General features: G+C 41.3%; 1 protein-coding gene and 1 non-coding gene across 6 annotated transcripts in view; both read left to right on the forward strand.

Annotated features, from left to right (window-relative positions):
* Positions 1-24,451, forward strand: part of Ckap5 (cytoskeleton associated protein 5) — a 112,254-nt gene extending 87,803 nt beyond the window's left edge. For all 5 annotated transcript variants that reach the window (XM_006984349.4, XM_076569980.1, XM_076569982.1 and 2 more), the window contains exons 29-44: positions 1,495-1,644; positions 2,069-2,272; positions 2,461-2,596; positions 3,122-3,315; positions 5,017-5,189; positions 6,557-6,733; positions 6,966-7,086; positions 11,221-11,400; positions 12,407-12,594; positions 13,073-13,148; positions 15,002-15,190; positions 15,273-15,410; positions 15,824-15,907; positions 16,304-16,463; positions 23,447-23,598; positions 23,751-24,451. In XM_006984349.4, the coding sequence (XP_006984411.1) occupies positions 1,495-1,644; positions 2,069-2,272; positions 2,461-2,596; positions 3,122-3,315; positions 5,017-5,189; positions 6,557-6,733; positions 6,966-7,086; positions 11,221-11,400; positions 12,407-12,594; positions 13,073-13,148; positions 15,002-15,190; positions 15,273-15,410; positions 15,824-15,907; positions 16,304-16,463; positions 23,447-23,598; positions 23,751-23,993 (2,565 nt within the window). In that variant the 3' untranslated portion in view covers positions 23,994-24,451. The remainder of the gene's footprint in view (positions 1-1,494; positions 1,645-2,068; positions 2,273-2,460; positions 2,597-3,121; positions 3,316-5,016; positions 5,190-6,556; positions 6,734-6,965; positions 7,087-11,220; positions 11,401-12,406; positions 12,595-13,072; positions 13,149-15,001; positions 15,191-15,272; positions 15,411-15,823; positions 15,908-16,303; positions 16,464-23,446; positions 23,599-23,750) is intronic.
* Positions 2,828-2,938, forward strand: LOC121829241 (small nucleolar RNA SNORD67). The gene has a single exon (XR_006072023.1). It is a non-coding gene; the product is annotated as a small nucleolar RNA SNORD67 (small nucleolar RNA).
* Positions 24,452-25,322: the final 871 nt, after the last annotated feature.

Raw genomic sequence — 25,322 nt, forward strand, 5'->3', positions numbered from 1 at the left:
TATCCCATAAGCGATTATATCTACTAAATTGTTTAAGTGGTTTGTATGTTTTTTTTTTTTAATTTTGGTACATTTTTTTTCCTCTGTTAAAATAATGCCAACACTGTCATGTCACACAATTATAGCATTTTTTTGTTTGTTTGTTTGTTTGTTTTTATTATTTGAAGGGGTTGGTCCTCCTGGAGTTGGTACAGAACACAGCCAGGCACCAAGTTCTCAGCACATGGGAGATTTCTTACCCCAGAGAGACAAGCAGTCGGGGAGGCTGCCTCTGGATCCTCTGGATCTGGCAGAGGCAGACAGCAAGCAGCAGCAGCAGCAGTGGGTGTTTTTTGCAGGAGTGGGGTTTTAAGCAGAAAAAGGGGGGAGTCTATGCTAGGGTGAGTTGGTAAGTCCTGATTGCACAGGTTAGCCAAATAATGGATTCTGGTTGTTGGACCTTGGTGTTTTGTCTCAGGGGTGAACCAGTGACCAGATAAGGGAATGGACCTTGGAGGTTAGCTTTAGGAAGGTAACCTAATGGTTTTTAGCAAAGGGAAACAGAAGGGTAAAGGGCAAAACCTGTTGGTACCATGTTTGCCATGCTCAAGCCTGTTAGAGAGCCCTTCATCATCATCATCATTATTTTTTTATTATTATTATTGACATGTTTCACTATGTAGCCCTGGCTGGCCTGGAAGTGGCTAAAATAGACCAGACCAGGCTGGCCACTGCTTTCCTAGTGATGGAATTAAAAAACAAGCAAACAATGCTCAGCAACATTTTTTTTTTAATATTAAGACTTGCTCAAAATTGTTTTCTTGTAAGATTTCCAGGATCATTAAGCTTCCAGAAGCATCACACCTTGGGCTGTATTTTGTATTCATATTTAATTACAAATGAATCTTATTTAACTAAAAAGTATTTAGAGCCAAGCAGGATGATACATGCTTATAACCCAGTATTTGGAAGCCTTAAAGCATCAGGAACTCTACTTTGAGGCCAACCTGGTCTAAAGAGCAACACACAGTCTCCAAAACGTAAGCAACAAGGAGCTGGAGAGATGACTGACTGGCTGCTTATCCAGAGGACTGGGATTCAATTCCCAGCACCCACATGGCCACTCACAATTGTCTGTAACTCCAGCTCCAAGGAATCCAGTGCCCTCTTCTGACCTCCAGAGGCACCAGGCATGAATATTGTGTACAGACATATACATATGATCAAAACACCCATACACAAAAATAAAGAGTAAAAGAAAAGGAAATTAAAAAAAAAAAAAAAAAAGTAGCATGCCAGGACCTTAGCAGTCTAAGACAGGAAGATTACTGTGAATTAAAGGCCAGCCTACTCTCCATATTCAGTGCCAGGTCAGTCAGTACTAAAGGGCAAGACCCTGTCTCAAAAAAAAAAAAAAATCACATTAGGTTGGTTCCGTCAGCTGTCCCAGGTGACTCTCTGAACCTTGTTTCAGTTGAAGGTTTACCCTCACTGCCTTCCTGTTTTTTCCCTCAGGTGCTAAAGTGGAATTTTACTACCCCACGTGATGAATACATTGAACAGCTGAAGACTCAAATGTCTAGCTGTGTGGCTAAATGGTTACAAGATGAAATGTTTCACTCAGACTTTCAGCATCACAATAAAGCCCTGGCTGTCATGGTTGATGTAAGTCTTCAAATATATATATATTTATATCTGTCTTGGGAGTATGAAAATATGGAGTATTGTGAACTGATCAAGTTTGAATGCCTTGAGAAAGAAATAGAATACACCATGTTCTCTGAAGAGCTATCTCATTTGATAGAATAAGTGATAGTGTATTTGGTAGACCCTATTGAAGGTCTAAAAATCTTCAGATTTTCTTTTTGGGCACCAGTACAACTTAAGAACTATGAGCCTACTGCCTGTTTGTGAATGGAGACAAAGAAGGAGTGGATGGGGAGGGGAGGGAGTTGGGAAGAGGAGTGGGACAATGTGGTTGGTATGTAAAATAAATGAAAAAAATGTTATTTAAATTAAAAAAAATATATGGGCCTAATAGAATTTAAATTTGCATACAGTCTTAACCTGTGGGGTTTTTACTTTTAAGCACTTGGAAAGTGAAAAAGAAGGTGTCATTGGTTGCCTGGATCTTATCTTAAAATGGCTTACCCTCCGGTTTTTCGACACCAATACAAGCGTCCTAATGAAAGCACTGGAATATTTAAAATTGCTCTTTACCCTGCTGAGTGAGGAAGAGTATCATCTTACTGAGAACGAAGCATCTTCCTTTATCCCCTATCTCATCCTCAAGGTAATGTGTTCTCATCCTAGGAAGTTAACTTGAGTTCTGAGCTAACTTCAGTTTTTATACCTTTATTTTCTCGTTTATAGTATGATGGTACCTCCTTTCAACTCACCCTCAAGATCCTTTCAAAATACAGTAATATATGAAATAACCATCTCACTCAGAAAAGGTCTTTATCATTTCTTATTGACCAGGTTGGAGAACCAAAGGATGTCATTCGTAAAGATGTTCGTGCCATCCTGAACCGGATGTGCCTTGTCTACCCAGCCAGCAAGATGTTCCCCTTCATCATGGAAGGGACCAAATCCAAAAACTCGAAGCAGAGAGCAGGTGAAGCAAAGCATCTCTGTCTATCCAGCTATCTTTCTAGAGTTGCTGAGGGCTGAGTTCAGAGCCTCAGACATGCTAGACAAGTGCCCTACACTGAGCTGTATGTCTCTAGCCCCCAAAATTAAAGTGAAGGTGCAAGTCTTTGCATAAGTGATTCTCAACAGTCATTTATAAATGCGCAATGGAATTTCTTCAGTATCTGTGTAGTTAATTCAACTTTCTTATTCAAACTGTGAGAGTGATGAGTTGCACACTGGTGGAGCCATAGTATCAGGTGATACAGGCACCACTCAGTACCACCCTGGTGACAAAACCAAGTGCACAGGGGCCATCTGACTCACAGACATACCCTGTCATGAACACTTAGAACATCATTGTTTCATTGGTATATGACAGTGTAAAAGAAAGAAAAATCTAAGAAGGGCCAGAATAAGATTTTAGCACTTCATGTATGCCAAAAAATTTTAGAAGCCTCTATACCAAACATTTTTGGGTCTCATTAATATAGTCTTTCTTCCTCAATAGAGTGCCTAGAAGAGCTAGGTTGCCTAGTTGAGTCCTATGGTATGAATGTGTGTCAGCCAACCCCAGGAAAAGCCTTAAAGGAGATAGCTATTCACATAGGAGACCGAGACAATGCTGTTCGGAACGCTGCCCTCAACACCATCGTTACAGTGTACAACGTACATGGAGATCAGGTGTTCAAACTGATTGGAAATGTGAGTGATGTTTATATGCCTTGTCAGTGTGCTTGAAAAGTATCCCAAAACTTCTTAGTTGTTGGGTTTCCTGCCATCTCAACTCTACCTGAGTTTCATTAGTTGTAAACCTAGCCTCTCAAGACATCCTAGAATCCAGGTATATGTTTTGGGTACTTTCATTTGACGTTGGATATTTCTTCTGGGCTTAACTGAAAATCATTTTTTTCTGGTTTTATTTATTTATTTATTTTTTTAAATTTACAGGAGTTTGCTTAAGATATGAGAGCTATTTTTGAATCAAGAAATCTGAGCTAGCCTGGATTTTGAATTCCATATGGCAATCTGCTCTGTGTTGTTTTGTTTGTTTGTTTTTGTTTTTTGTTTTTTAATGCACTTTGTTTTTAGTTAACAAGTCCACTCTTGGAAACAAGGTTGGATAAGGGTTCAAAAGTCTCAATCTTCAGCCATTTGCTGCTTTTCCAGGCACATGAGTTCTGCGTCTTGACCCCTTGCTTCCTTTGAGCCAGTCATTATTGTGGCTTAACCTCAGTTCTTTTTACTCTGGTGATGCTCTAGTAGTACCGTTTTTATACATTGTACTTAAATCATTGTGTTTGCATTAGCTAATTAAATACTATGACCAGTGAAGGACATAAAGCAGGTAGAAGTTTAACAAATGACCAAATGTGAAGTCTTGCCATAGACACAATGTATCTCAGGCTCAAACTCACAATGTAGACAATGAATACCATGAACATTTTTATTTATTTAGAGACAGGATCTTTCTGTGTGGTAGTCTTGAGCTCAATATTTTGACCAGGCTGGCCTAGAACTCACAGAGATCGTCCTGTTTCCCCACCTTCTACTCACCAGTGCTATTATTAAAGGCATGAGCCACCTTGCCTAGCCTAAAACCTTGAACTTCTGATTCTGCCCCTACATCCTGAGTGCTAGAATTACTAGTGTGTGCCACTATGTTCAATTTTATATGTGATTCTGTGTGTCCATAAAAGAACATTGACACATAGTTGAGCATCAGTTCCCAAGAATAGTGAAGAGGAGGTCTATGCAAGGGGCCAGCCTGTTAAGTGTTAGGACCTCAAGCAAAATGAAGAAATTGAGAAGTAACATTCAGTGAGGAGTCATAGCCAAACTAGAAAAAGGATGTTTTGGAGAAGGGCTGGAGGCAGAAATAGGAGATGTGGTTATATACAGACTGGTTAGATAAAAAAATACAAAGAAAAAAAATACAAAGAAAATGGGAGTCACATTTCTTAAAATTAGAGAAGGGAGATGAGTGGTGGTGGCCCACACCTTTAATCTCAGCATTTGGCAAGCAGAGGCAGGTGGATCTCTGTGAGTTCGAGGACAGCCCTGTCTACAGAGCAAGTCCCAGGACAGCTAAGTCTACACAGAGAACTGTCTTGAAAAACAAAACAAGCCCCTCCCCCCAATAAAACAAGCAAAACCAACCTATTTTATGTTGTTGTTGTTGTTGTTTTCAAGACAGGGTTTCTCTGTGAAAAATAGCTTTGACTGTCCTGGAACTAACTTTGTAGACTAGACTGGCCTCAAACTCAGACCCGCCTCCCTCTGCCTCCCAGTGCTGGTATTAAAAGCTTGTTCCCCCATACTGGGCCTGCAATAAATAATTCTGGAATCCTCCAATTAGGACTTGTATTTTAGTAAGTGGGTGTGCTAATAGTTTGAATTTTACAGCTTTCGGAGAAGGACATGAGCATGCTTGAGGAGAGGATAAAGCGGTCAGCAAAGAGACCCTCTTCTGTGCCAGTGAAACAGGCTGAAGAGAAACCTCAGCGCACACAGAATATAAACTCCAATGCCAACATGCTACGCAAGGGACCAGCTGAAGACATGTCCTCCAAACTTAAGTATGTGAATCTAGATAGTTGTCTGCTCTATGGACTTAGCTTTGTGTGCTCAGAGCTTGTCCCGTAACATAATCCTGAGTTTCTGTCATTGTCATGCATGACAGTGTCTGAGTTAATGTCTTATAATCAAATGTTTAATCTTTCATTCTTCATTGTCTTTGTCTTTGTCTCAAAACCACTTCTAAATGGTCTTGTGCCTTCTTTCACTGCTTTTCCGTGGACAGAATTATGTATCGCACTTATAGGATGTAAGTACTGCCTGCTAATTGCTCATTAGCAGGGCTCTTATATCTTTCTAACTTCTGACATGGATTCATCCCCTCTGCAGAGTGACTAGCTTTTACAACAGGACAGCAGAAGGTGGCCATAAATATCAGGCCTCCCATGAAAGTCTTCTTTATATTTGGTTGTGCTCACATTCCTGGTCTTTGTTTTTGTTTTGTTGTTGTTGTTATTTTGGTTTTTTGAAACAGGGTCTCTCTATGTAGTCCTGACTGTCTTGGAGCTCACTTTGTAGACCAAGCTAGCCTTGAACTCACATTGATCCACCTTCCTCTACTTCCCAGAGTACTGGGATTAAAGGTGTGTGCCACCATGCCTGGCCCAGGTCCTTGAAATAAGGCTAAATAAGATGCATGCATCCCACAGTTGGCTTAAGGGACTCAAAATACTACCTTCTTCTGGGTTAGGAATTTCGCTCAGTGGTAGAGCGCTTGCCTAGCAAGCACAAGGCCCTGAGTTTGGTCCTCAGCTCCAGAAAAGAAAAGAAACAAATACTACCTTCTAAACAAGACAGTGCTATTTTGGGCTGTGCTGCAAGTATATTTTTAACCAGTTTGAAATTGGAAATTTTGCACAACTGTATAATACTGACCCTGTCCTATTAAGAGTGACTTTCTTTTTCAAAAGTAATGGCTATCTTTCAGAGCATACAATATACTAAAAACTGCATAAGATACCTATGATTAGAACTTAAACACTGGTTAATTTCTTGGAGAGGGTAGGGAACACCCAGTCTGCATTATTATTGATACTTTGGCTCATGCTAGTGGATTTTGAGTCTGTATAAGTATTTTCTTTTCCAAGTGAAATAGAAGTACACGGTTTGTTAGTTTTAGCAAATTAGAGACAATACACTCAGCCAGCAAGGTAAGCGCAAATTAAAGTTCCCTGCTCTCCTGGGAAAGTCCTGAACCAATGTTGTTACTGCAGGTACTTTCTTACACTCAAGAACTTAAATCCTTCAGAGGGGCTGAAACCAGAAGTTGAACATCTGTCTTGAAGCTTTGAGGCAGCTAGTGGTGCTAATAGTATCCTTATGTTAAGAAATCCCTCTTAGTTCAGGAGCCTCTTTTTGCTTCCTTTAGCCAAGCTCGAAGCATGAGTGGGCATCCTGAAGCAGCGCAGCAGATGGTCCGCCGAGAATTCCAGCTGGACTTAGATGAGATTGAGAATGACAATGGTACAGTCCGGTGTGAAATGCCAGAACTCGTCCAGCACAAACTTGATGACATTTTTGAACCTGTCCTTATTCCTGAACCTAAGTAAGTTCATCCTCTTCATTTAAATATAAACAGCTCATGATCATTAGAATACATACATACCTGAAAAGAGCCCACGGTGGAAGTATGCAGTTAAGACTTCCTAGAATTGATTAATAACTGACTGATAGTAACATCTTTATTAAAACCTGGAACTTGTAGGAAATTACATAATCCCCACTCATTGAAATGTCTTATAATACAGATTGAATTTTTCCTTTGATCTGCTGTCTAGGATCCGGTCTGTCTCTCCACATTTTGATGACATGCACAGTAATACAGCATCCACTATCAATTTCATTATCTCCCAAGTAGCCAGTGGTGACATCAGCACAAGTATCCAAGCTCTGACACAGGTAATGGGAACCTTCCCATAATAGCAATTCCACTGATGGACAAAGAGACTTGTAAGAATACTGGGTTGTGTTTTTACTATTTTCTACAGAGAAAATATTTCCCAGTTTCAAATAATCCTGGACTTTTGAATTATAACCTTTTTTTATGTTCAAGCTATCCATGTATTATCTCCCCTGCAGTTGTACATAAAATGTTTTTACATTTTAAAAAAAGGACAAATACTATAGAATTATATTACATGAAATCTATAGAATATACAAATTCATAGAGACAAAAAGATTAGATATTATCTCAAGACAGAGAAGAAAGGAATGAATATAGAGCAATGATTTCCTAAGTACAGAATCTCTGTTTTGTGTGATAGAAAAGCCCCACAAACAGACAGTAGCATCAGGACATAATATCATGAATTAATAAACCCAATACATTAATGATTGTAATTAATGTTATTAATGAATATCATAAATATAGTTATTGAATGAATACTGCGAGTGTAATCAATGAATACCACAAATTAATTAATATCATGAGTGTAATTAATATCTTGAATGTAATTCATGTCACTGAATTGTGAACTTAAAAATGGTTACAATTGAGAGAGAGAGAGAGAGAGAGAGAGAGAGAGAGAGAGAGAGAGAGAGAGAGAGAGAGAGAAGGAAGGAAGGAAGGAAGGAAGGAAGGAAGGAAGGAAGGAAGGAAGGAAGGAAGGAAGGAAGCAAGCAAGCAAGCAAGCAAGCAAGCAAGCAAGCAAGCAAGCAAGCAAGCCAGCAAGCCAGGAAGCCAGGAAGCCAGGAAGGAAGCCAGGAAGGAAGCCAGGAAGGAAGCCAGGAAGGAAGCCAATCAGAAAAAAATAAAAGTATCTACTGGATTACACACTAGTGGAGTCACAGTACTGAACATACAGTCAGTGTTTAGTATTTTTTTTATTATTATTATTTTTAAAGGACACGGGGGCCACTTAATCATCATTTGCATCAGATTCCCTGGAACTGGAGTTATAGTCAGTTATAAGCTACCATATGGGTGCTGGGAATCAAAGCCAGGCCTTCTGGAAGAGTAGCCAGTGCTCTTAATTCTGAGCCTTTTTTTTTTTTTTTTAAATCATTTTCTTCACCTAACAGTTCAGTTTTAAAGGTATAGATAGGGAAGAACTAGGTTTTAGTTGGTTTGGTGACAGTGGATGTGAGTGGAGAGCCATGTTAGCTCAGAGTAAAGAGGTAAAAGCCTGGTGGATTATGAGGAAAGTGTCCATAAAAGAACATTGACACATAGTTGAGCATCAGTTCCCAAGAATAGTGAAGAGGAGGTCTATGCAAGGGGCCAGCCCGTTAAGTGTTAGGACCTCAAGCAAAGTGAAGGAATTGAGAAGTAGCATTCAGAGTGAGGAGTCATAGCCAAACCAGAAAAAGGATGTTTTGGAGAAGGGCTGGAGGCAGAAATAGGAGATGTGGTTATATACAGACTGGTTAGATAAAAAATACAAAGAAAATGGGAGTCACATTTCTTAAAATAGAGAAGGGAGCTGGGGGAGCTTAGCAGTGGTGACGCACGTCTATAATCCCAGCACTTGGCAGGCAGAGGCAGGCCGATATGTGAGTTTGAGGACAGCCTGGGCTATAGAGCAAATCCCAGGACCACCAAGACTATACAGAGAAATCCTGTCTTGACAATAAATAAATAAATTAGAGAAAGGAGCTACAAATATATAGCAAAATAAAAGAATTCTGCATAGTCCAACAGTATGTATAAAGTATTAGTGAATGACAGTAAGGAATATGCTGTTTATATGATTCAAAATTAGATGTCAGTTATCTAGTACATAAATTAAGTATTGTTAAGTTTGTTTTGTTTTGTTTTTTTGTTTTTTTTTTTTTTTTTTTTTTTTTTTTTTTTTTTTTTTTTTTTGGTTTTTCGAGACAGGGTTTCTCTGTGTAGTTTTAGTATCTGTCCTGGATCTCGAGCTGTAGACCAGGCTGGACTCAAACTCACAGAGATCTGTCTCCCAAGTGCTGGGATTAAAGGTGTGCGCCACCACTGCCCAGCCAATTACATGTATTTCTAATCCAAATTGGAACACTAAAATTTGAGAAGCTGAGAGACAGTTGTAGCCCATGTGTGGAAGTCAGAGGACAACTGGTGAGAGTAATTCTCCTGCCAAATAGCTCCTTTGAGAACAGTGATCTAATCCATCAACTTTGTAATGAGAATGCTAAAGATTCAGCATAATGGACGGGAGACAGATCTCTCTTCTGTTCTGCATAAGCATAAGAACAGACCATGGCTTATATGCCTGTAATCCCAGCATTCAGTAGGTGGAGGCAGGAGGGTCAGAAGTCCAAGATTATTCTTGGCTATTTGGCAAATTTGTAACCAGCCTGGGCTATAAGAGACTGTCTCATCAAAAGGGATGGAAAAAAAAACAGGTATAGTAGTACACACCGTTAATCCCAGCACTCAGGAGATAGAGGTAGGTAGATTTATTTTAGCTAGAGGCCAGCCTGGTCTATATAGTGAGTTCTAGAACAGCCATGTAAAGAGACCCTGTCTCAAAAAAAACAACAACAACAAGAAAAGAAAAAGAAAAAGAAAAAAACAAAGATAAAATTGAGGATCAGTTGTGGTGGTGTACAATTGGGAGGCAGAGACAGGCACAGATCTCTGAGTTCGAGGCCAGCCTAGTCTACAGAGGGACTTCTAGGACAATCAGGGCTGTTACACAGAGAAGCCCTGTCTCATAAGACAAAACCAAAGCAAAAATTGAGACATGGGTTATTATTGCATTTTTTTTTTTTTTTTTTTTTTTTTTTTTTTTTTTTTTTTTTTTTTGGTTTTTCGAGACAGGGTTTCTCTGTGTAGCTTTGCGCCTTTCCTGGAGCTCACTTGGTAGCCCAGGCTGGCCTCGAACTCACAGAGATCCGCCTGGCTCTGCCTCCCAAGTGCTGGGATTAAAGGCGTGCGCTACCACCGCCCGGCCTATTATTGCATTTTTATTTGTTTTGTTTTATTTGAGACAGGGTCTCTGGATGTTATGAAACTAGCCATGTGGACCAGGTAGTCTTGAACTCAGAGATCTGAATACCTGTGCCTTTGCGTACTGGTATTAAAGGCAAGTGCCACCATGCCAGGTGCATTAGTGCATTTTTTTCTTTTTCTTTCTTTCTTTTTTTGGGTTTTGTGTTTGTTTGTTTGTTTGTTTTGTTTTGTTTTTTTGTTTTTTGAGACAGGGTTTCTCTGTAGTTTTGGTGCCTGTCCTAGAACTCACTTTGTAGACCAGGCTGGCCTTGAATTCACAGAGATCTGCCTGGCTCTGCCTCCCAAGGGATTAAAGGCGTGCGCCACCACTTCCTGGCACATTAGTGCATTTTTAAAGTACTATACGGGCTGAAAGTGTGTAGTTCATTGATATAGTGCATGCTTAGCATATATAAGGCCCTCAGTTCAGTCTCCACCAAATGCAAAAAAATACCAGTACGTTTCCTCTAAGACATGACAATCTTCTGTCTCCCAGAAATAAAAATGCAAGCACATAAAGATATATACACAACGATTTTAATTTGTTTATACAGTAGATAAATGACTAAACTAGAAGCATTGGAAAGGCATCAGTAAAGGAATGATTGAACATTTTTGTAAATGCATAAGTTTTTATGCTGGCTTTCTTTGCAGCAATTCTCAGCCTGTGGGTTGAAGCTCCCACCGTGGTTGCATATCAGATACTTACATTACAATATATAACAGTAATAAAATTACAGTTATGAAGTAGCTTCTTCACCCTTCAAAGTCTTATTACAGATATGTGCCACTACTCTTGATTTTTTTTTAATGGAAGGTTTAATATTAAGGCTGTCTAAAAAGTACAAAAAAATTCCTTTTAATAAATTAAACATTTAAGCATTAGGGATTAGTCCCTGAACTAGACAGTAAGCCTCTTAGAATAGAGTCTCTGCCTAATTCACTTATTACTAAGTTGCTCAATAATATATATGAATAGTTGAATTCGTAAGGACTAGTTATTTATAATGTTAAGTGAAGTAAGTGCTTTGCTAATAAACTTTCCTGTAGAATGGTGTCTTATAATGTCTTTCTGCCACTCATAAAGCTTGGAAACTACAGCTTGGAATTTTTGTTATCAGATTGATGAGGTCCTGAGGCAGGAAGACAAAGCGGAAGCTATGTCTGGCCACATTGATCAGTTTCTGATCGCAACCTTCATGCAGCTGAGACTCATCTACAGCACACATATGGCAGATGAGAAGTTGGACAAGGATGAAATCATCAAGTTGTATAGCTGTATCATTGGCAACATGATTTCGGTAAGACATTTCTGCAGAAGTGGAGTTTCTCTTAGCTCTATCAATCCACCCAGGTTCTCAAGCCAGAGTCGGTGCTGATGTTCATGTGGGACCTGTGTTACTTGATAGAGTTATCTATGAATCACATAGCCAGTTGTTCACTTTTTGCATTGAATGTTACTTAATTGTTAAGTACCTCATGCAGCACAGCTGGAGTAGAGGAGGAATGAAGAAAAGACAGAAATATAAGCATAGAAAAGCTGGGATCCAGTGGTCTGGACTTTTGGATGGGTTAACCTCAGCACCCCAGAAGCTCAACATATTTATTGTATAGAATTGAACAGAGAGGTGGGGTTGTTGCATACTGATAAACAAGGAGACAGGAGTTTGATACATGGCTGGATAAAGGAGACACATTTAGTTAATCTCTGTAGGAATAGTCTCTATAGGGAAGTAGTCTTCAGGGCTGTGCACATGGTTGAGGGGGAGCTGTGGAGGACTTTTCTGTACACATTATCAACACCCATGCCTGCACCCCTAAGGAAGACTTGCCATTTCCCTCTGTGTCTGACACAGAGAAGGCTTTGCCATTCCCCACAGTTAGGATGTAAAGTAAAAGGCTTGGTTGCTTCCTAGTGTTCTGCTTCCTGCCAGTTTCTTTTACAGGCAAGGCAGGCCCTGTTTAGTTGTTCATAGATGATTGTGCATCATAAATACTAATACTGAAATGTGACAGTAGTTCTTTTTTTTTTTTTTTTTTGACATTCTGGGGTTTTAAAAATCCAGTGTAATTGTGCCAGGTGTGTTCGTACAAACATATAATCCTAGCACTTGGGATTTAAAGTCTGAAGTATTGGCCAGCTGGGCCACACAGTAAGGCCTATGTCAATATATATTTATATATATACATACATATATATGTATATGTATATATATCTGAATATTGACTAGAATATACCAACTATGTTTTCTTTCTTTGTCCCATATATTGAGTTTTAACCTCCCTAACACAGTTAGGACTGGATAGCTATTTCAGATAGAGAGCCTGGCCCGGGAGGCCTCCACTGGAGTACTGAAAGACTTGATGCATGGCCTGATCACGTTAATGCTGGATTCTCGGATTGAAGATCTTGAGGAAGGACAACAGGTGATTCGTTCTGTGAACCTCTTGGTGGTGAAGGTTTTGGAGAAATCAGACCAAACCAATATCCTCAGGTATATTTATATCCTCATCAGTAAAGCTTAGGATAGCCTCTCATTTGTCTACACGTAGAAATCAGGAAGTCAGGGTTGGGGGTGTGGCTCAGTTGGTAGTGCTTGCCTAGCATGCAAAAAGGCCTGGGTTTGCTCCGCAGCACTTGCTAAAACCCAGCATAGCGGCACAATGCTGTAATCCTAGCATTCCACTCAGGTGGAGGTAAGAGGATCAAAGTCAATTGTAACTTTTAAGTTTGCATAATAAGATGATTTATTACTTTCTTCTCAATGGATCAAGTGCATTTCAGTCTAAACCTAGTAACAGTATCTGGCTTTTTTAGAGTAGGATAGTCAAATGTACTAGTTATCATCCTAGCATTACAGTTGTCTCTTAGAAACCCTGTCTGGGGCTAGAGAAGGAGGTGGGGTGGGGTGCGTGGGTGTGTGGGTGCATGCATGAAGACTTAAGATTTATTAATGCTATTTGTTTTTCCAGTGCCCTGCTTGTTTTACTTCAGGACAGCCTACTAGCAACAGCTACTTCTCCCAAATTCTCAGAACTTGTTATGAAGGTAAAGTCGAAATAATTTCATTTCTTTTTTTTTTTTTTGGTTTTTCGAGACAGGGTTTCTCTGTGTAGCTTTGCGCCTCTCCTGGGACTCACTTGGTAGTCCAGGCTGGCCTCGAACTCACAGAGATCCGCCTGGCTCTGCCTCCCGAGTGCTGGGATTAAAGGCGTGCGCCACCACCGCCCGGCTATAATTTCATTTCTTGTCTTTCAAAGATATCCTTTCTTTTTTTTGTGTTTTGTTTTGTTTTTTTTCTCAAGACAGGGTTTCTCTGTGTAGCCCTGGCTGTCCTGAAACTCCTCCTATAGATCAGACTGGCCTCGAACTCACAGAGATCCACCTGCCTCTGCTTCCAGAATGCTAGGATTAAAGGTGTGCGCCACCATGCCCAGCTGGGAAAGAAATTCGAATTAAGACATTGACTGAAGTCAGCTAAGGTACTTCTGAAAAATACAGTTGGTAAGCCAGGCATGGTAACAATTGTAATTTTTCAGCCAGGTATGGTGTTGTTCGCCTTTAATCTCAGCACTTGAGAGACAGAGGCGGGCACATCTCTGAGTTTGAGGCCAGCCTGGTCTATAAAGCAAGTTGTGGATCAGCCCTGTCTTAGTTAGGGTTATATTGCTGTGGTGGAACGCTGTGACCACAGAAGGTAGTGCATGCCTTTAATCCCAGCTACCATGTGTGTTCCTTGAACTCACACTGATCCACCTACCTCTGCCTCCTAGTGCTGGGATTAAAGGCATGCACCCCTAACTCTGGATTCCCCTAAAAATCATTACAGACAACAAGAAGAGCAAGCCATCACAGTGCTTCACACCTGTAATCTCAACACTTAGAGAGTGAAACATAAGGGCCAGGCTCAGGGACATAGTACGTTCATGGCCAGCCTTCTTCTAGAAACTAGAAGGCAAGAAGTTTGATTAAGCGTATTTTATTTTTTTTTTTTTTTTTTTTTTTTTTTTTTTTTTTTTTTTTGATTTTTCGAGACAGGGTTTCTCTGTGTAGCTTTGCGCCTTTCCTGGAACTCACTTGGTAGCCCAGGCTGGCCTCGAACTCACAGAGATCCACCTGGCTCTGCCTCCCGAGTGCTGGGATTAAAGGCGTGCGCCACCACCGCCCGGCGCGTATTTTATTTTGAAGGAGAAGTATATATTGACCTATAAGAGGTATGTATGTTGAGTCTTTCATAGAATTCTCCAAATGATTGTAAGTGTAACATACTTCTGGTACTCAAGTGGTGTAGGATTTTGCTTCTTTAGATTAGATTTGGTTAAGCAGTCTTAACAATTCTGTTCTCAGGTACTAAGGAAACCCAAGACAGAATTTAAACTTATTTTTTTCAATGTTTAAAATGTCCTTGTCCCCAGCACATACAAAAAGCTGGGTGAGGAGGATGCCTGGGACTTGCTAGCTAGCCAGCCAGCCTAGCTGAATTATCAAGGTCCAGGTTAATGAGAGACTGTCTCATAATAGAAAGTAATAGACATAAATACCCTATGTCCAACTCTGGTCACCACATACATACACACATGTAATAAATAAGTATACACATAGATAACACACATATAAGGAAAAGAACCTTGAATTGGGAAAATGGTGATAAATTATCCTCATTTTTCAGTCATTCCTTTTGTTTCTTTTTTTTTAATGGTTTATTTATTTTTATTTTATGTACATTGGTGTTTTTGCCTGCATATATTTCTGTGAAGTATTGGATCCACTAGAACTGGAGTTACAGACAGTTGTGAGCTGTCATGTGGGTGCTAGGAATTGGAACCTGGGTTTTCTGGAAGAGCAGCTAGTGCTTGTAACTTCTGAGCCATCTCTCCAGCCCTTGTTTCTTATTTTTATAGTGTCTATGGAGAATGGTTCGACTATTGCCTGACACCATCAACAGCATTAACCTAGACAGAATTCTTCTGGACATCCACATTTTCATGAAGGTCTTTCCCAAAGAGAAACTGAAGCAGTGCAAAAGTGAATTTCCTATAAGGACTCTAAAGACCCTTCTGCATACATTATGCAAACTAAAAGGACCTAAGGTGGGTGAGAACAGCACTTGGTCTCGGGGTGAATTGCCTGGAAGGGTGATTGCTAGCATTTGAATATGCTTGTCTCCCTCAGATCCTAGACCACCTTACAATGATTGACAATAAGAATGAGTCTGAGCTGGAGGCGCACCTGTGTCGGATGATGAAGCACAGTATGGACCAGACTGGGAGCAAGTCTGAGAAGGAAACAGAAAAGGGAGCTTCTCGGATAGTGAGTATCCTGATTCCCAAGGGGAAATATTAGGGGTTGGAGTGATCAGTCTCTTGGTTTGCTGCTATAACCATTTTTACCTAAAAATTTCAAAACACTGGAGTAGTGAACACATGCTTTTTGATCTCCAAGAAAGCCTTCTGTATCACTAGGTAAGTCCACTATGAGCTCTGCATAACCGGGAGGAATGGACCAGCTTGTCCTCAAAGTTGAGGTGAAACCCTCAGACTGGACACACTCATAACCACAATACTAGTGTTGCTGCTGTAAACTTTGCAGCTCTGGGCTTTCTGTACCAGTAGAACCACACCAGTAAGGCCCATATTCTGAAATATTTTCTGTTAGTATCCATCCTCTCATCTGGTTCCAATAATTCAGTTCTAACCAGTTCTTTGTGGTTTTCAATTTATTAGGATGAAAAATCATCAAAGGCCAAAGTAAATGATTTCTTAGCTGAGATTTTTAAGAAGATTGGATCTAAAGAGAACACTAAAGAGGTGAGAATGAAAGGGTTAAGCCTGAGACTGGGTGCTGTACGTAGCACTTGAAAGACTGAGATAGGCAATTGCAAGTTTGAGACTAGCCTGAACTACATAGTAGGACTCAAAAAAGCAAAAATAAACAAAAAGGCAGATGTTGTGGTACACAGCTGTAATCTCTATACTCAAGAGGCTGAGGCAGAGGGATTGCTGTAAGTTTGAGGCCAATCTGATCTACATAGGAATTTCTGAGCCAAGACCTTGTCTGCAAAAAAACAGAAGGGATGGATGGAGAAAGTGAGGAGAAAAGAGGGGGTGTGGATGGAGTTAAAGGAAATAGGTGGTGGTCTGCTTTGTGGAAAAGGAACACTAACTTATATCTATCCCCACCTCTTCCTTTTTCTTTTTCACCAGGGCTTAGCAGAGTTATATGAATATAAGAAGAAATATTCAGATGCTGACATTGAACCATTCCTGAAAAACTCCTCACAGTTCTTTCAGAGTTACGTTGAGAGAGGCCTTCGGGTGATTGAGATGGAGAGAGAAGGCAAAGGCCGCATTCCCTCTTCGACAGGTGTGGTTCCTGTTCTCCTTCCAGAAATAGGCTAAAGTAGTTGCAAGCCACTACGCCATTGGCATTCTTGTTCATGCTTTCTTTATCTAGTTTGGTGAAAACTAAAGCTTTTAGTCTGCACTTCCCTCTGCCAGGAAACTCTTAGGCTCTCTTGCAAACCACATGCAGGGTCCACTCACACCTCTTCTTACCTTCCACTCTGATTCCTTGGTGGGAAACAGTATTCTCTCTTAGCTGCGCTGCAGCAGACGCCCTCCTGGTGTTCTCCCACTTCCGCCTCCATCTTTTTGTGCTCTTTTCCACACAGGGCATCAGGAGTTGCCAGATGTAGTCCAGAAGGAAAAAAACCTCCCGATGTCCTGCGTTGTCTGATCTCTGCTACTTCTGGCACCTCATCTACCACTCTCCAGCCCGCCAACCCCCTCCCTGTTTCTGAAACATGGACATGACGCATAGGCATGCCATAGGGCCTTAGCACTGGCTTTGTCATTCTGCTGTTTTTATGTGGGGATTGAAGCCAGGGCCGTGCACGCTACACATACACTCTACCACTGATATATGCACTAGTCTTTATATATATGGTGCTGTTGCTTCTAAGAGAGCCCGTTGGCCAATTCCTTGCTCTTGTGCAGATCTTGTGTTTTGTTTTTGTTTTTTTGTTTTTTTTCTGAGACAGGGTTTCTCTGTGTAGCTTTGTGCCTTTCCTGGAACTCACTTTGTAGACCAGGCTGGCCTCGAACTCACAGAGATCCGCCTGGCTAGGCCTCCCTAGTGCTGGGATTAAAGGCGTGCGCCACCACCGCCCAGCTTAGATCTTGGTTATATACTGTGATCTCAGTGATTTGCTGAAAACTTGTGAGCCTATTCTTCACCCTCCCAAATAGCAGCCTCCCACCCGAAACCCAATATGTAGATCAAATTAGACTTCTGACTCACAAAGGTCTTCCTGCTCTGCTCCTGGGTGCTCAAACCCAACTGGCTGGGAAAGCGGTGTCACTGAGAGCTTGAGCGAGGACAGATGCAGAGACAACCTAAACTACACACAGTGCACACTTTTTTTTTTTAAATGGTTGAGAAAAAGGTTTATTGTAGATAAAAGGAAGGATCCAGACTGAACAAAGCCATGAGGAGGGACAAACATAGAAACTCCTGGAAGCCAGGCACGGTAGCAAATGCCTGTAATTACAGCACTAGGAGGCTGGGCAAGAGGATCCCTAACAAAACCAGAAGAGGTGGGAAGCAAGGGAGAGAATGGGAAAAAGAAAGAAGCTGGCAGGATGGATCAGTGGGTAAGAATCCTGCAAGCTGGAGGACATGAGGTCAGCATGAGGCCAGAGGAGGACATTTGGTCTCTTCCTCTCTCACGCTCCAGCAGCTCTGGTAGCAGTGAAGTAGCAGGAAGTGGCAGCCTCTTATGATGGCCTTCACACAGGCTTCAGGGATGGGGCCCTTAGCCCTTGGCAGTGGCAGCATTACAGCTCTAAGCCTGGGCTCTGAGACGCTTGGACTGGACAGCTCCCTGGAGAATTCCTGTAACTAATGCCCGAAGGTGTTTCCCTGCCTCCACTTTCACTCAGGTCCTCATGATTACTGAGCAAGCACTCTTGGTAATCGCCAGCCCCTTCTTTTTCACTTTCTTGATAGACTTTCTGTGTACAAAACTTTTAAATTTTACTGAACTTCACTGTGGCTTTAAGTGGTCCCTTGTGGAAAACTAATAGTCCATGGAGCTGTCTGTTTATTTTTGGACTCTTAGTTTTATTCATTGAGGTACACATATCCTCTGTACCAGTACTGTACAATTTTGTTTAGCTTTGTCAATGTTCTTCATTAACCCCCACTTTTTAAATTTTTTTATTATTTTTTAATGATTCTCACTGTGTCACTCAGGCTGGTCTCAAACTTCCAATCTTAGGTTCCAAGGAATCATCCTGCCTCAGCTTCTCAAATAGCTGGAATTACAGGTGCATGCCACTGTATCTGGCTCACTTTTATTATTCCAAATATGCTTGTGATTTTAGCACACTGTATGCAATGATGAGTGTTTTGTGTTCTCCTGTTGACTGTTCTTACCTCATGAACTCCTTTGTGGATCGCTCACATACTCAGCACTGTTGCCATTTAAAGTAGTTAAGAAGTGTTTGTCCTACTGCCTGACTGCTGTGGTTGGCTTCCTGCTTCATCTCTTGGTGTTTAGTATACAGAAGCCTGGTCTGCACCAAACTCCTTAGCTGTCATTTCCTCACTGGATGTCAGGAACGCTAGCTACTGCTTTGAATTAACCTCACAGAAACTTGGACTGCTGCATCTGTCTCAGTCAGACAGTACCTCTGCCAGATGTGGACGGAGGCCTGCTAAGGAAAGCGCAGGAGTGGCAGGAGCCATGTGACAGTGCTTTGTATGTGGTGGGAGACGCAGCATTTTCCTCTCCCTCCCTTTAAGAAAACAAAACCAAAAAACAAGAACAGGTTATAATTTAAAAGTCCAGGGTTATTTTAAACAGTAAAGTATTTTCTCTGTAGAAAATAGTAAAAATGATAACATTTCCCAATAAGCCCTTTTAAGCCAAATGATAACCGAATTGTACATATAAATATTGATTAGATTCTGGGATATAGAAGAGACCTATCTTCATCTGTTCAGTGAGCTATGTTTTACTTAAGTTGTGTAAATGAGATTCCTATTCATTTTCTCCTTCACTGTTTGATTTATGGCAGACATTTTTCTATAGGCTAATCCATAGTCTAAAAAGATTTTAGCCTCTCCTCCTGAAAGTATGACCAGCATTTTCTTTCATCAGTTTGATACGGTACAAATCCTTACCCTAATAGTGAAATGTTTCACTAAAGCTTGCCCAGGGATTGAGTAAAACCAAAACTTACTATAAGCCACAGTCATCCTAGGGTCCCCCCTGCTAGGTAGCCTCCCTGGATCTGTGGCTTGCAGTCTGATTGTCCTTTGCTTTATATCTAGTATTCACTTATGAGTGAGTACATACCATGTTTGTTCTTCTGAGTCTGGGTTACCTCACTCAGGATGATATTTTCTAGTTCCATCCATTTTCCTGCAAATTTCATGATGTCATTGTTTTTCTCTGCTGAGTAATACTCCATTGTGTATATGTGCCACATTTTTTTTATCCATTTTTCAGTTGATGGGCATCTCGGTTGTTTCCAGGTTCTGGCTATTACAAATAATGCTGCTATGAACATAGTTAAGCATGTGTCGTTGTGGTATGATTGAGCATTCCTTGGGTATATGCCCAAGACTGGTAGGGTTGGTCGTGGAGGAGTGTTCCCCTTGCTCCACATCCTCTCCAACATAAGCTGTCTTCAGTGTTTTTGATCATAGCCATTCTGACAGGTATAAGGTGGTATCTCAGAGTCGTTTTAATTTGCATTTCTCTGATGACTAAGCATTTCCTTAAACATCTTTCAGCCATATGAGATTCTTCTTTTGAGAATTCTCTGTTTAACTCTATAGCCCATTTTTTGATTGGATTGTTTAGTATTTTGATATCTAGTTTCTTGAGTTCTTTATATACTTTGGAAATCAGCTCTCTCTCAGATGTGGGGTTGGTGAAGATCTTTTCCCATTCTGTAGGCTGTCTTTTTGTCTTATTGACTGTGTCTTTTGCCCTACAAAAGCTTCTCAGTTTCAAGAGGTCCCATTTATTAACTGTTGCTCTCAGTGTCTGTGCTACTGGTGTTATATTTAGGAAGTGGTCTCCTGTGCCAATGCATTCAAGAGTACTTCCTACTTTCTCTTCTATCAAGTTCAGTGTGACTGGATTTATGTTGAGGTCTTTGATCCACTTGGACTTGAGTTTTGTGCATGGTGACAGATATAGACCTATTTGTAATCTTTTACATGTTGACATCCAGTTATGCCAGCACCGTTTGTTGAAGATACTTTCTTTTTTCTATTGTATAGTTTTGGCTTCTTTGTCAAAAATCAGTTGTTCATATGTGTGCAGATTAATGTCAGGGTCTTCAGTTCGATTCCATTGGTCTGTATGTCGGTTTTTATGCCAATACCATGCTGTTTTTATTACTATAGTTCTATAGTAGAGCTTGAGGTCAGGGATGGTGATGCCTCCAGAGGTTGCTTTATTATACAGGATTCTTTTAGCTATCCTGGGTCTTTTGTTTTTCCATATGAAGTTGAGTATTGTTCTTTCCAGGTCTGTGAAGAGTTTTGTTGGGATTTTGTTGGGGATTGCATTGAATATGTAGATTGCTTTTGGTAAGATTGCCATTTTTACTATGTTGATCCTACCTATCTATGAGCATGGGAGATCTTTCCATTTTCTGATAGCTTCTTCAGTTTCTTTCTTCAGAGACTTAAAGTTCTTGTCATACAGGTCCTTCGCTTGTTTAGTTAGTGTTACCCCAAGGTATTTATATTATTTGTGGCTATTATAAAGGGTGATGTTTCTCTGATTTCTTTCTCAGCCCTTTTATCGTTTGCAGTGCACACTTTTGATAGGCACCAAACTCTAGAGTGAAATATGTGGAAAGCTTCACTATGATATATGATATAGTGTCTATATACTAACATATATGATATAGTATCTGTTATTTGTTTGGTGTCTTTCCCTCTCAGCTAATATTTAAAATCCACAGGGGAGATACTGAAGATGTAGTTCAGTTTCTAGAGTGCTTGCCTAGCATGCACAAAGAATTGGGTTCAGTCTTCAGCACCCATTAACTGGACATGGTAATGCATGCCTATAATCCAGGAGGATCAGAAGTTAATGGTCATCCTTGGCTACATAGAGGCCATCCTGAGTTACATGAGAGCTATCAGAAAGAAGCAAAGAAAGAAAAGATCTCCTTGAGAAGGTTTTTATCTCTTTTGTTGTCTAGAACAAAGTTGGTATTCTGCAGTTATTTTAGGGATGGTTAGAATGAATGCATATCCTAAATTCAGGCTGAAATATTACTGTCCCAAAAAGACCACTCTGAAAATTACCACTTACAGAATCTAGAGACAAAAGGAAGACAAGAGGTTTTAGTTTAAAAAAAAAAAATATTGATCACAGCTTTAAACCACAGACAGTCGAAGCTGCAAAAGACAGACGCAGCTACAAAATTGTGAAAAGATGCCTATGTTTGCTTTTTCAAAGTTCAGTGAAGCTTCCCATATATGTCATTCTAGAGTGTGGTGCCTGTCAAAAGTGTGCACTGTGTGTAGTTTAGGTTGTCTCTGCATCTGCCTTGCTCAAGCTCTCAGTGACACTGCTTTCCCAGCCAGTGGGTTTGACACCATGCATTACCACTCTCCAACTGGTTTGAAGTCCTTCTGCAGGGGTGGCAAACAGAACATCAGGTAACGGTAGACCAGTGGTTTGCCTGGCCACAAGAAGGCCTCCTTTTCCTGTTTCTAAAGGTTTTTCTGGTGATGTTCAACATTTGGGTGATACTTGTATCCTAAGCAGCACATTTTCTGCAAGTTTTTGCCAGTTTGCTCTGCTTTTATGGTGCTAGGCACCATATGAATGTGACACAAGCAATTCTTTGTTAGAGATTGATTTTTATTTTGTATATTGCTGTTTTATCTGTATGTCTGTGCACCCACATGGGTGCAGTGCCCTCGGAGGCCAGAAAAGGACAGGCATCAAATACTCTGGAACTGGAGTTACATTTGTGAGCTGCCATGTGGGTGGATGCTGGGATCCAAACTTGGGCCCTCTAGGAGAGTAGTCAGTGCTCTTAATGGCTGAGCCATTTCTCTGAGACAAGCACTCTTGTCTCTAGCAGTAAGCCATATCCCATCCCCAGGTTAGATTTGTTTGTGTTTTTCTGTTAGTTTGCATGTATATGCCTGTCTATATGTGTGTGGGCGTATGTTCTGGTGCAGGAGCTTGTGGAATCCCAGGAGTGATGTTGAATGTCTTCTGCCGCTCATTGTTTTCCATTCTATAAATTGAATCAAGGCCTCTTACTTGAACTTGGAGCTCAACTATTCAGCTATTCTATCTAGCCAGCTTGCTCCAGGAATCTCCTATCTCTACCACCTGCGTGTTGAGTTTCAAGTGGGCACTGTGCCACCAGCATTTATTTGAGTTCTGGTGATTCAGACTCCAGTCTTCATACTTACATGTCAAGCACTTTATCCACTGAGCCATCTCCCCAGCCATGTATGTTGGGGGTTGGTTGGTTGGTTGGTTTTGTTGTTTTTGGTTTGCTTTGGTTTGCTTTGCTTTGGTTTGGTTTGGTTTGGTTTGGTTTGGTTTGGTTTGGTTTGGTTTGGTTTTTCTAGACAGGGCTTCTCCATGTAGTTTTGGAGCCTGTCCTGGAACTCACTCTGTAGACCAGGCTGGCCTCGAACTCACAGAGATCCACCTGCCTCTGCCTCCTGAGTAAGGTGTGTGCCACCACCGCCCCAGCTAAATTAGGTCTTTTAAATGTTGCATTTTATGACTGTTCCCTGTTAGAATTGTAGGAACTGAGATGAATTGTTCTTCTCAAAGAATCTCAGTGGGTAGTACCTATCCTCTGAGCTCCTTGTTGGTCTCTATAGATTTGAAAAATCTTCCTCTATTGTGTCATCCAACCCAAACATAATGCTCATTTTTTAGTTGGGTACTCATCATATGCTTAGAAGTATCTTAGGGATTTCAAATTGCCCATGTCAGCCCTGTCATTTGGTATGCAATCCTTCACATAACCAAGGTTTCGGCACAGCCCTTTTGTATCAATTCTTGAAGTCCTAACAAAGTTTAGGTTGTATATTTGAGACCAGCCTGTATCACTAATCCCAGGTAGTCCTTGTGGATTTTTTAGTTTTCAAGTAGAGTTGAAGACATTCAGGACCTTAAAATTTGTTTGGTTGTTGCTAGGGACTTGTGTATGCTAAACATATGCTGTGCCACTGAGCCCTAGAAATTAGTGGTTGTCTTTAGTAGCAGATTGGCCATTGCAGTCTAGAAGTTGGGATGTGTGGATATCCACATGTGCTCCCTTCATTTTTCTCTCTAGGCATCTCCCCTCAGATGGAGGTCACATGTGTGCCCACCCCCACAAGCACAGTGTCCTCTATAGGGAACACAAATGGAGAAGAAGTGGGACCGTCCGTCTACCTGGAAAGGCTAAAAATTCTCCGACAACGGTGTGGTCTTGACAACACAAAGGTACTGCTCCTTTCTTTCTATGGGGATGGAGAGCAGGTCAGGGACAGGCTGGCCCACAGCAAAGTAGCTTGACCTTGTATACACTGGGGCAGAGTTGCATCTTGACTGCTTCCCCTGAACTGAGGTGGTGTCTCTCTGTCTTCTCTCAATAGCAAGATGACCGGCCTCCACTGACCTCTTTGCTCTCCAAACCAGCAATTCCTCCAGTTGCCTCTTCCACAGACATGCTCCACAGCAAGCTCTCACAGCTGCGGGAGTCCCGCGAGCAGCACCAGCACTCAGACCTGGATTCCAACCAGACCCACTCTGCAGGAACCCTGACCTCCTCCTCCTCCACAACTAACATCGACGACTTGAAAAAGAGACTGGAGAGAATAAAGAGCAGTCGTAAATGAAGCTGCCCATCCCTCAGCAAGCACTCTGCAGCTTTAGTTTACTAATCTAGAAATCCTGTAGTGTGAAGCGGCCACTGCAGGCCTCCTGTCCACAGACTGGTTGTATGCATCAGACAGCAGATGGGAAAGAGCAGTAGTGTACACGTCTGCACAGGCTGTTTCTCCCGTCCGTCGGTGCTGCTTCTAGAAGACTGGCTGGTTAGGTTAGTGTACAGACTTCGAAACAGCTGCTCCCTCAGCGCAGACTAGGCTCCATATCTTTTTTGTTTTGTTGGCTCATTTGTAAAATTGTCCTAATTTTTTCCTAGCTTTCAGCCATTAGAAACTCTTTTAATAGTTCCTTCTGAGTTGTGAGCTCTTCTCCTGTAGCCCTGAAGGGACACTGTATTCTGTATGAATGCATGGCATGAGACAACTAATTTAAGAGTCTTTTATAAATAAAGTTTGCATTAACTATACCCATTTCCTAAGATGCTCCGTGTCTGGGAGTGCTGGACACCTGTTTCTGTCACCTGTTTAAGGAAAGCTGGGTGTTGACCCAGGTAGAGGAGGGTTTGTTATGGCCTGCGGAGGTCTACTTTGTCTTAACTCATGGACTGGGGCTGTAGCTCCATTGGAACAGGGGACATCTCCTGGCCTGCCGGCCACATGCAGACCCAAGGAGCAGAGAAAGCTTGTCCCTCCTTGTTTGGAGGTCTTGGTTCATGACCATCTTGGTCATCTCCAGTTGGTGGAGGAACATTTAATGTCCTACTACTTTGCTGCACAAATGACATGAGATTGTTTTCAAGCTGTGACTTGAGCCTGCAGTTTCCACACAAAGTGAATTGGGTTCACTGATGGATCTGGACAGCTTGTTCTTTTCCTCCCTGGATATCTGAGCTTCTTTCAGTCCAGACTAATTGCTTCATACTTAGGTTGAGTGAAAACAGAATGTGAACTGAAGATTTGCTTCCAGAATAAATCCCACAGGATCTTCTTCCATAGTTAGAAAACTACTTCAGGACTAAGTTCTGGGTTCTGGGGGAGACTCCAGGCAAGCTCCAGGACAGCTCAGTCCACCTTCTACTCACCTGGCATTCCACACAACGAAAGATGGAAGGAAAATGAATCTTGATTTTCCATCAAGTGAACCCTCTGTTGGTTCCAGTCACCAGTTTCCTGTGAGTGTAAGGCTGCCTGACGTTAAACTTGCTTCTTCATAGGGGGAGCATGGAGTGGTAAGTGTTCACAGCAGGGAAGGTGGGATCTGCTGCTGTAGGAGGACATCCTCCGAAGTGCTCGAAGTTGATAACCCCAACAGTGATGTTGAGTGTGCTCTGAGTATTA

The sequence above is a fragment of the Peromyscus maniculatus genome, chromosome 4, assembly GCF_049852395.1.
Source record: "Peromyscus maniculatus bairdii isolate BWxNUB_F1_BW_parent chromosome 4, HU_Pman_BW_mat_3.1, whole genome shotgun sequence".
NCBI lineage: Eukaryota > Metazoa > Chordata > Mammalia > Rodentia > Cricetidae > Peromyscus > Peromyscus maniculatus.